At 37.8% G+C, this 11266-nt stretch overlaps 2 protein-coding genes across 3 annotated transcripts; one reads left to right on the plus strand and one right to left on the minus strand.

Moving 5' to 3' along the window:
* LOC105169962 (aspartic proteinase-like protein 2) lies at positions 609-4577 on the plus strand. Of its 2 annotated transcripts, XR_002287804.1 has the most exons (11): positions 609-1212; positions 1731-1860; positions 2069-2316; positions 2392-2619; positions 3125-3287; positions 3389-3465; positions 3552-3642; positions 3725-3830; positions 4003-4063; positions 4139-4210; positions 4343-4425. XR_002287804.1 is itself a non-coding variant. In XM_011090514.2 (10 exons), exons 1-10 carry the CDS (start codon positions 962-964, stop codon positions 4540-4542), a joined length of 1521 nt encoding a protein of 506 aa, XP_011088816.1. In that variant the 5' UTR covers positions 616-961; the 3' UTR covers positions 4543-4577. The 2 variants fall into 2 exon arrangements, 1 of the variants encoding a protein (XP_011088816.1); XM_011090514.2 differs by lacking the exon at positions 3725-3830 and having other exon boundaries at positions 616-1212; positions 4343-4577.
* LOC105169961 (protein argonaute MEL1) lies at positions 4764-11260 on the minus strand. The gene is made up of 22 exons (XM_011090513.2): positions 11131-11260; positions 10025-10224; positions 9482-9631; positions 9266-9399; positions 8943-9049; positions 8641-8744; positions 8111-8249; positions 7899-8015; positions 7663-7770; positions 7516-7587; positions 7232-7348; positions 6980-7151; positions 6783-6904; positions 6506-6643; positions 6288-6430; positions 6148-6210; positions 6009-6072; positions 5761-5896; positions 5603-5676; positions 5360-5454; positions 5235-5266; positions 4764-5143 (listed from the first exon to the last, which is right to left on the minus strand). The coding sequence occupies exons 2-22, from the start codon at positions 10174-10176 to the stop codon at positions 4959-4961; spliced, it is 2424 nt and encodes an 807-aa protein (XP_011088815.1). The 5' UTR covers positions 10177-10224; positions 11131-11260; the 3' UTR covers positions 4764-4958.

Here is an 11266-nt window from a genome sequence, read left to right on the forward strand (position 1 = left end):
AATCGATAGGATTGGTATGGAATATTGACAGAGTAGGGGGGTGGAGTCGGTGGTCGTCTTCTGCGTGTCCGTAATTTAAACTTTTTTATGAAATAAATAAGAAACTAAAATCTTTTTTCCCCAAATTTAGGTGTGGAAAAATGTAAAAGATTTCAACTATGAAAGAAGCAGAAATTCCCACAGAAGAAGTTTCTAGTTTGACAATTTATTTGTAAGATCCATAATTTTTTTTAAAATAAAAAAAAAAAAGGTATTATATGAACATTCCTCTTTATTGCCAAGTTCGTCCTCCCTCCCATCTCATTTCACTTTTCTTATATAAGATTTTATTTTTTTTTAATTTCCAATCATATCATCTTATTTTATTTTATGTATTTTTTTTATTTCACTTATAGTTAAAGCAATAATACTTACAAAATTGAAAATGCTAAATTTTAATGTATTAAAATAAAAAAATATAATTTAAAATTTTAAAAACTATGCATAGGCATCAAATTTGTGTACAAATGTCAGTAGAAAAGGAAAGAAATTTCTGTAGGGCAAAGTAAAGTACAACTTTTCTTGTGTGATGTACAATCATGAAAAAAATAAAATAATAAAAAAGAAATTAATAGTAGCCCAAGCCTGCTTCTACAGGGCAAAGTAACGTGCAACTTTCGTTGTTGGATGTACAATCATCCTGAGCATGCAATTTTTATATGTAATGTACGTGCGTATATATATATATATATATATAGTTCAAATTCAAAAATCAGTTATCGGCCGTTGTCTCTCGCCCACTCTCTCTCTCAAAATTCACGCCCACACACCAATTTGCATACGCGAAATACAATAACGTACATATACTTATACATGTACGTATATTTGTTAACAAAAACTAATTTGATACACACACATATATATATATAGCAGAAGAAAGAGAGGAAGAACAGGAAAAGGGAGTGGGGTTTGTTCAGCGGAAATGCCGCCGGCGATGACTCTGCTGGTGCAGGTGTTCGCCGCGGTGCTGTTGTTGACTTTGGATGTGGGTGTGGCGGTTGGCGGAGGAGGGAAGAGCTTGGTGCTGAGTCTGGAGAGGACGAGCCACGCAGGATTTGGGCTGAGTCAACTCAGGAACATTGACCGGGTTAGACACGGCAGATTGCTGCAGCAACAGCCTGCTGGGGTGGTTAATTTCCCTCTCCTAGGCACCTATGATCCTTTTCTTGTTGGGTATATGTCTATATTCTCATCATTTCTTTCTTTCAAAACTTTGTTGGATATACATATATATATATATATAGATATATGTTATGAATTATATTTGCATACAGATCAGGTATAATATGAATCAATATGATAAATTTCAAGATTCAAAAGTTTAACAATGTTAGAAATCAAAATTCAATACGATAAATTAATTAGAAGATGGATAAAAGTGTTTTAACTTTTCTCCTGCAGGAAATGGAGTCTTTGGTTTGAGGAAGAGAAAGTAATTATAGATAAATGAATTGAATATCTGGTTTTTACAATGTGGTAAAGCCAATTTCTTGCTGAATTTTTTTATGAATTCATTGGGCCTCGTTGAAACTGACTTTTCATGTGAAAATCCTTGTTTTTTGATGACAAATGTAGATGTAAACCTTGAATATAATTGCCCTGTCTACTTGGGAGGGAATGATGCAAGAATTGTTAGTTCTTACATTAATCAATTGATGTAACGGACAATCATAGTGAATCTTGCTTTATAGGCGATACTTTACAAGAATTAAGCTGGGAACTCCACCAAAAGAATATTACGTACTGATAGATACTGGAAGTCATGTGCTTTGGGTCAGCTGCAAGAACTGCAAAGGTTGCCCCACGTACAGTGGACTCCAAGTATATCCATTCTTCATCTTTTCTCTTTGCATATTGTTTTTGGAAGCCTACAAATGATAGAATTTTTGTGTCTTTGTCGTATCCTAGAGGTGATTTGCTACATTAAACTCGTCAGCAAATAGTAGTGAATGTCTTCGACAATGCTCAAAACAATTTTTCTGGTTTTCCTCACAACAATCACGAACAATGTTTTTGGTTTGTAAAACAGATAGAGCTCCAACTTTTTGATCCATCCAACTCATCTACAGCTTCAGTGATCTCCTGTTCTGACCGACCCTGTGCTCTAGGATCAAGATCTTCAGATGCTGCTTGTGCTGATCACAGTCGGTGCGGATACAAATTTCGGTATGCTGATGGCAGTGGGACGTCAGGTTATTATGTATCAGACTCAGTATATCTGGATACAATACTCGGGAACCCATCCATGTCGAATGCTTCAGCACCTATCATTTTCGGGTGAGTTCTCTATCTACATTCTTTTGTTATATTTAAACTCCACGTTTTTTATGTTTTGTTGTTGTTTGGACACAGTTGCAGCACATCACATACTGGGGACCTTATCTCGACAGATAATGCAGTTGATGGTATATTAGGTTTGGGCCGAACGGGAATATCCTTGATTTCACAACTTTCTGCACAGGGGATCACCCAAGGTGCATTTGCTCATTGCTTGAGAGGAGAAAATGGCGGTGGTGGTGTATTAGTTTTTGGTCAGACAGAGGCCCCAAACATGGTTTACACTCCACTTGTTCCATCACAGTATGCACTTTTTCCTGCTTCACCACTTTCTAGACTCTCTATTTGCTCTGCCAACAGTGTTTGAAAGATTATCACTTCTTATGTTTGAGATAGTCTGTGAATAACAAAATGCTCATCCTAGAGTTGAAGAATGCATAACAGTGTCAGGTGCGGCCTTCGTGTTTTTGTGTGCGTGTGAGTGTATGACCCTGTTATGCACCTTTCTCTATGCATTTCAAGAATTGTCATATGAAACTTACTACAATCAGTCGGATGTTGGAATGATGAGCTGAGATTAGTGCTGCACTTTGGCAAGTGTACTAGGGGTAAATTTGTAATTTTATTTACTTTATATATGGTGGCTGTCTGTTTGTATCTGCAAGAAAATTTTATCATAGTAATAAACACTTGAACAACTATGGACCCAAAAGCAACTTATCTCCAATCCACGTAAAATTTGTTTGTTCTTATATTTGATGATTTCCTAACATGTGCCACCAACAGTGCTTTATGTCCAAATTCTCAGGTCACTTTATTATGTAAATCTACAAAGTATTGCTGTAAATGGGCAGAACCTAAACATCGATCCTTCAGTGTTCGCAACATCAAACGAGAGAGGAACAATATTGGACTCTGGGACAACATTGGCATTCCTTGCAGAAGAGGCCTTCGATCCTTTTGTTAAAACAGTAAATTCCAAGACGAAAGCCTTTTAGGGTGTTGCCAATAATGCCCTCATTGGAAATGAATACATATGACAGTACATTTATGTTTTACGTTACTTCTACAGATCACACAAGCTGTTGTTTCGAAATCTGCGCATGCTATTTTTTCTAGGAGAAACCACTGCTATCAGACTAATTCCAGGTTTTTCACATAGAAGCATTCTTACTGTTTCCCCATTTTTTCTGGCATCTTCTTATTCCATTTATTCATTTCTTTTCCCTCTCCAGCGAAATGTTCCCACTAGTTCACTTAAATTTTGCCGGTGGTGCCTCAATGATACTGAAGCCCCAAGATTATCTTTTGCAACAGCGTGCATCCGTAAGTTAACATTTCAGAAATTCCTTAAACTTACTAGTCGCTTCATGTTCAATGTACTCCATAATGAACAAAGTCAGTTCAGTCTGGTAACCGGTGCGAAGCTGAGGTTACTATGTTATCTTCTCCCTACTTGGCTAACGCTTCATATCCAACGACTGATCTACACATACTTCACAATATCATGAAAAGTAAGTTCGCTAGAGCTCAGGTGGCCTTGGTATGATGTTTCTAAACGCAAAGATTGTTTATATTTAATAATATGTCTGGGTCTTAACATGTGTCCATGTAGTTTCCACTTATCTATCAAACAAGTAGACAAGTTTCTTCATGTCTATTAAATGTTGGAACTTGCTAATGTAGGATGGTTCTACGCTCTGGTGCGTTGGCTTTCAGAATAATGGTAAAATGACAATTCTAGGAGGTATGAATCATGAATCATCCTACTGCTTGAACATATCTGCTAAATGTTGGACTAATTTCTGGTCCTTCTCTGCAGAGCTGGTTCTGAAAGATAGGATGGTGGTGTATGATTTGGCGGGTCAAAAGATTGGATGGGCCGATTACAACTGTTAAGTCTCGTTACCACTACTTTTACCTGTCTACAAAAGTAAACGTTGTTGAACACTATGTAACATGTGTCCATGTTACTAAAACATGCATATCAATACTTCTTATATCTAGATTCATTCATGTCCTGTAGGTTCATTGCCTGTTAACTTCACCAACACCTCAGCGACAACCGCCACAGACACAGTCAGAAATAAAGCAGACGAATCTTTCCCCAGAGGAGGACGAGCTGATAATAAGAATTCAGCCCATTACAGGCCTCACAAGCTAACGCTGAGCTTTTTTACTTTCTTGTTGCATTCTATGGTATTCTTCTACTTTTGTAGGAATTGATGGGCCGATTAGAGGTTTTGTAGATGTTTGTATTGTACGGCCCCCCACCCCACAGATTAGATGCTGGTTGCAGCATCCATCCGGTCTTATTCAGCGGTTGCAATTTGCAAACACAATTTTGTTAGGATACAACTGCGTTCTAATGTAAAGAACAAATGGGGAAATTCAGACACTTAAGAAAAAGGCGCGACTAAATACATGAACTGTTTACATAAGTTTGAAGCACCAGTAGTTAAAACCAACAGTTAAAAGAGTCATGTATTTTAGTGACAGAGAGTTAGAACCAACAGTTCCATCCACATCATGAAAGCTTTCTAACCAGAGAAAAGCCTATCTCAAATGCAAGCAAAAAAGGACTATTAACAAATTAAGAGTTCCTCTTAAGTCAAAAGGCTGGATGACATAAGTCAACCAGATTAGCAATAGAACATCACATCTTTCACGTTATCCTTGATCACAGGCAAAGGGCGGACCTCTCTAGTCTTATCCCTAGTAGCCCCGCCAGACCCCGCAGCTGTTGACCCACTGTCAGACAAATCAGAACCTTCAATGTAGTATCGAGCACGAAATGCAGCTAGATGAGCGTAGTAAGCAGGTGGAACTGCACACACAAGTTAGTTACATAGAATCAAAATTATTGGGATTATTGAGAGTGAGGTTGAAGATAATCAATTGAAGACTATCAGACAAACCTATGGAGACTGAGCGAGTACACCTAGCATACCTGAAAAATGAATAGTAATGTACCTTGATGTAGATCAGTAGATGTAGACCAAAAATCGAGTCCAATCAACAAATTCAACATAGAAATACTTACGTATAACACAAGTTGTTGGTTAGCATTTGGAGGCCATCTGCAGTGAACCTATTCTCATCAAATAAAACATGGTAATGGGTTGGGCGGCTAGTTCCCTGCTCAAAAAGCAAAAAAGTGGGTTATAATTGCAAAAGGCCCGTGTATATATCTCTTCACTTGGAATTATTCATTTATCCATCAGATAATGCTAAATGAAACTAAGAGGAGATTTTGATAAAACCATTGTGGTGTTACGAAGTTCACCTGAATCCCTGCATGGCTACAAAGGTAAAAATCAAACTCATGGGGATGGCATATTCTGGTATCGACGACAGTACCTGTGTGACAAAAGCATAACATGTTATAAACAGAATGTGTAGACTGGAGAAGATAAGTAACCTTAATTCAATCAAATCTAGTACCAGGCAAAATGTTGCCACTCCTGTCTGTTGTTCGCTTGTCTCCATGATCAGCGGGAAAAAGACGAGTATGATGTCTCTTTTGCACCACCACAAAGGTAACTTTTGGCAGATAATTTTCTTCTATGGAAACACAGGCCTGAATATTACCAATTAGTTCGTGTAAGAAAAAGATATTTCAACAGAAACCCTCTAATGGAACAACTTATTCAAATGAAAACTAGCACAGAAAACAATAAAAACCACTTTACCTTTCTGATGGCATCCATTTCATGCAGAAGAACCTGGCTAAATTGTCCTTCACTGACACCATCCCTGCCATTTTAAGATCAATTACCACACTGCAGCATAACCAAGCTAGTAAAGCAAATGCACATCAAAGAGCTAAACCTGTAGAATATAATGCGGTGAGGCTTCTGCCCAGTGGACTTGTAGAAGGCAATCAAAAGTTCCCTGCAAAAAGGATTGCCGATTAGAGCAAAGAAATAATAAATGCAGGAAATATGAAAAAGTCGAGTAGGCAATCTCACCTAATCATTCCTCCATGAACTATACCCCGTTGAGGATCTTTTCTCAAGGTATAGAGATCCTGGATCATCTCCTCCCGGTGGGCCTGTGCAGAAACCAGCCCCCTGTATTTTGTTACTTCAGGCCAATCCATTGAAGCCACAACCTGCATTATAGATTACTCACTTCAACTTCAACAACTACGTATTTTATACTAGTACAAAGATCAAAGTTGACATACCGCAGCTATAGAAGGGCTTGAATCCTCTCCTGGATTAGGATGTGTGACATCCGCACCAAAGATGATGGTAGGGCGATCACTGAGGTAAGGCACTTTTCCATGTAGTGCCTGCTCCAGGACGGTATTACGCCCTCCAACCTAGTCAAACAATGAGCAGAAGGAAGCAGGACAAAATAAGGAAAAAGATAAACAAAAACAGAAAAGGAAGTCTTGTTTTGACTTAGAAAAAATCAGGAGTAAAACATCTAAAAACTTTTCCAAATGATTCCATAGCAACCTTCACATTGATCTTGAGAGCTACGTTTTCCATGTACTGTTTATTGTATTTCAGGGCCTGCTTTGGCTGACAACATTGCGATACAATCCCCAGTTCTGTTTCACATACTCGCTTGATATTCCCTGCAGAGGAAGACATAATCAAGAATTCCATCAACATACCATATCAGATTCAAGACTCCATAGGTCGAAACTAACCATATGATCCACTGGCATCAGGCAGAATGATAATGAGCAACTGAAGTTGTTTCCCTGTCAGCTTCATGCTCACAAGTTTTGAGGAAGATTCTGCATGAATATCAGACAGGCTCTTCTCAATCTGGCCAGGATGGGCAGAACGAATAGGAACTAAAGGTCTTGGATTAAATTCCTGAAGACAAACAAAATATAAAAATGTCCAATTACCACTTCTTTTAAGTGCATCAATTCATTAGACAGATAAATGCATACCATCCCTTTACTACAGCACATGCCAATCAATTCACTGCAGAATCGGTTAACATCTAGATTTGATCTCGAAAAGCTGATACACGTCCAGAAATCAACCCTGCCACCATTGACCATTTTCTAAAGAACAAAGGGTGGATTAGTGTGTCTCAAAATAATAACACAAGTGAAACTATATGTGGAGCTCACACTAGAATCCCTACTCCTCGTGGCTCACAGGCAGCAAAACAGGAGTTAATAGAACCAACCAAATAGACTCACACTCTTTTTGAGCAAAGAAAATGTACCTTGTCAATCATGTTCCATTGTCCTACTCTAGGCTCAATTACTGTCTGCCGGCCAGTCTCATGATACTTCAGCTGGCAATTTAAAAAAACAGCAAAAATCAGGTCATGAAAAAAGGAAATATGACGACAACTAGGCCAAAAATTTACCATGGGAGGAGGCAAAACCCGTGCCTCTATTGGAGTAAGTTCAGGTCTAACTTGCAGTCCAAACTCCTTCACAAGTATATCATTGTTGTAATTGTTGTGTTTGACCATCTGCACATACTCAAAGTTCAGTACAAAAGACACCAAAGAGTATGAATAAATAAATTGATTAGAGAAAAGTACAAGACAGACTATACAAAAACCAAAAAACAACAACATTCAATTGCATATATCCATGCCTCTACAATGCTCCTCTCTCTGTCATGTGGGCGCTGACAGGTGGCTTTCAGCAGTGCAGTAACTTGTCTCTCATTTAACTTTTTGGAGTACCGTTGGCCCTCAACGATTCTGCACACCTGTGCCAAAGAACAAGTTACAGTATAATTCTATAATAAAACAGAAACCAAGAGATAGAACAACAAAGAATAACATATGGGATGAAGCAAGATACCTCCATTGGAATATAAACAGGTTTTACACTGCTACCAGCCTGAATAGCAGGCAAATGCGGATAATTCAGCACAATATTATACTTTTGGCTGAAGTACTTAGAAACAGATATCCTTGCTCCAGACTCGTCCAACGGAAACCTGATTCGTTAACAAGGATTATGTCAACTAAAAACAAATTCGATTTTTAAGGAAATATCCATTAAAACAGTAGGATATGGATACATTCATGGAAGGCTTTGTTCTAGGTAGAAAAAAAAAGTGAAGGAACATTCATTAGACAATAGTAGTACTATCACACAAGTTTGACTGCAAATCAATATGCTGCAAAGCAAACCTACATACATGCTTAAAAAGCGCAACAAATTGATAGTGGTACTCAATGAGATCGAGATCAATAACATCAATACTTTTGAGTTTCTTGTAGTACAACAGCAAGAAGTGTTAACAAACTTACATGTATTCGGAAAAACATATTAAACTACAGTAAATTTTGTGAAGCACCTATTCGTATGCAATCAAATAAGCTTACATCAATTTTTCTGCTGGTTCAGTAGACAAGCCAGTGATCTTGTGGCGTTTGATATGGCCCAGATGGCGGGTCTCAACTCTAACTCCTCTAAGTGCCCTCTTCACCTAAAAGGAAACACATGGAGTTCTTTTCACCAAAGCAAGATATATAAACATAACAAATGCAGAGAATAATTGTTGAAATATGAAAGAAGCCTCAAACAATGACTGCCTCAGGATTATGTTCTCAACATCAGCAGAGTACATTCCTTAAGAGTGCTATTAAAGCCATAATGCTGCAATAGTTTAGATAATAGAGGATACCTTAAGTCGATCCTGATCAGACAATGGCCTTGTCAAATCCCTGTTGAAGTACTTGAACACGTATTCAGAAACCAAAATAGGTTCAAAAAATGCTCTAGCTGACATATCTGCAACATGAGAGTTCAGCAATTTTGATAAAGAATTTTGACATACATGACACTGCAGCATAAAAGTGTAGCGAGAATTAATGAACAATCTGTAAAACAGAACAGCAAGCTCATAACTAATCCCAAGACAGCATCCACCACACTCAAAATTTAAAACACAAAAGTGAAAAGAAAAACAATATTAAGCTTAAAATAAATATATAAATCATTGAACACCTATGTTTAGTGAGAGCCCCATCTGCGTCGGACGAAGACTCTGGTAAAATCCTTTCCAGTATTCCAGACCATTACCAAGCTCCCCCATCTTACCCAAATCTGGAGAAAAGAAGGACCGTCCAACAACTTCGTAACTGCAATGAAAAGATATGAGTAAGAACAACTCTTATTGTATTTTTTATGTGTTTGCATAGGTATGTATAAGAAAATTTGCACCTGTTGCTGGGTTTCACCCGGAGAACCACATCTAGACATTGTAAAGTTTCTTGGGGAAAATCAAGTTGTCTGCTTTGTAAGAATTGTTTCAGGTGATGAAGGTCGGCTTTGGCAGCAAATTTAATAGAGACCTTGAATTCACGCTCCCTCCTGCACAGTAAGCATCACAAAAATTCCAAAAGAGTCAAGGGAATTCTATGCTCTAAGAACTGCAGATATCCTGAACTTCATGAATCACATTATTTCTTGTTCATATCAGCACTTATGCATTAACATTTTGCCATAATCCATATTTAGCATCCACAAGGATCTTCATAGTGAAATCATATCAGATTAGCAACTAGACGAAATAGAAAACCCTCCACTTTTCCAAAATATAACCATCTATATGCCATCTTTACAATTTCTACAATCAAGCATTGTTCTTCCCCTGAGACATGCAAGGCCTACAGTGCACATATTACAGTATTGGACTTCAACACAAATATGCTGAATTTTAACCACAATCAAAATGTTCTACTGCTTATTCATAGCAAGATTCACCTGGCTTGACTGTCTTGATCAACAAGCTTGACAACAAAGTCCTTGGATGAGAACGGCAATTGTCCTGCAGTGTAGCAACTTTTTCGTCCATCATAAGCTAACCTTCGCTTTCCCAGATGTGATGCATGGAAAGAATTAACAAGCTGGTTCATAATTTCCCTGCATACTTTCTTCGAGGATACCTCCGGCGAAATTGACACCTAAAGACATATACTCAGAATAAGTTGAAAGAAGAGTCCCCAGTACCAGTAAAGGAATAAGAGAAAGCATGTTCTACTACAATGAGCAGAACACACTCAAACAAATTGTCCCCGTAACGGAAAGTAGATCACATTAGTGAGCTTACTCGAATTAATTGGAACAGTAAGTGAAGCAAAAAATAAGTATTGTACATCTTATATTCACATATGAAGTATGTATGTATAAAATAAAACCAGCGAACACAACCTGCAGAAAATTTATCAAAAGATAAAAATACACATTCTAAAACCAACAGAAGCAGAGCAGGACCCAATAGTTGCACTCCAACACGCCAAGTAAAAGAGTAAAATACCCGTACAGGTAAAGTACAAATAAGAACAAAGATCACTTAAACCTGCACAAACAAGTTGCACACACTATGAGACAAATAGTAGATACCATGAATGCACATTTGCATATGAACATACATTATTGTCTTACAAATCAAAGACAGGACAAAACCTGTCAAAAGTATATACGATGTATCAAGTGCTTGCAGCATAAAAAATATGTTTTATGCATAAATTCACAAAAAAACAACAAAGAGAGAAAGTTATAGACATTAAACATGAATCAAATATTGGTAAATTTTTGGAGAAGCTTCGCAGGCTATTCACCGTATGAAATACATGTCATTTCCATGCACAATGTTTTTATGCAATAAGACGAATATACATGCGGAAAAACATACACATCCGTAGACTGCACATGAGTAGAAATATACACATACTTGCACACATGGGGAAAATTGTAGTACAAGGACACAATATATACATTCGAAAAGAGCTCCAAACAAAATACAGACAAACAACCACATTAACTCCTCCACACCAAAAAAGGTATTCCACGGTTGAAGAAGAACTCACATCGTAGTGATTCAGATCTAAGTCAGCCACTGTCACCAAAAAGTGGTTGGCCTTGACAATGATTTTGTGTCCTATAGTTCCAAAACCCGGCCTGGGTGGATTCCTCAACGCCTTCGCAGAGGAAGGCGGCAATACC

The sequence above is a fragment of the Sesamum indicum genome, linkage group LG9, assembly GCF_000512975.1.
Source record: "Sesamum indicum cultivar Zhongzhi No. 13 linkage group LG9, S_indicum_v1.0, whole genome shotgun sequence".
NCBI classification, from domain to species: domain Eukaryota; kingdom Viridiplantae; phylum Streptophyta; class Magnoliopsida; order Lamiales; family Pedaliaceae; genus Sesamum; species Sesamum indicum.

Excerpts from the sequence above, each read along its gene's own strand:
- LOC105169962 (XM_011090514.2), top strand. The coding sequence starts at position 962 with ATGCCGCCGGCGATGACTCTGCTGGTGCAGGTGTTCGCCGCGGTGCTG. Across the intron at positions 2,620-3,124 it reads ACTCCACTTGTTCCATCACA|GTCACTTTATTATGTAAATC; the intron begins GTATGCACTTTT and ends CCAAATTCTCAG. Across the intron at positions 4,211-4,342 it reads TGGATGGGCCGATTACAACT|GTTCATTGCCTGTTAACTTC; the intron begins GTTAAGTCTCGT and ends CATGTCCTGTAG.
- LOC105169961 (XM_011090513.2), bottom strand. The coding sequence starts at position 10,176 with ATGAACCAGCTTGTTAATTCTTTCCATGCATCACATCTGGGAAAGCGA. Across the intron at positions 6,644-6,782 it reads CTCTCAAGATCAATGTGAAG|GTTGGAGGGCGTAATACCGT; the intron begins GTTGCTATGGAA and ends TTGTTTGACTAG. Across the intron at positions 6,211-6,287 it reads GTTCATGGAGGAATGATTAG|GGAACTTTTGATTGCCTTCT; the intron begins GTGAGATTGCCT and ends TCCTTTTTGCAG.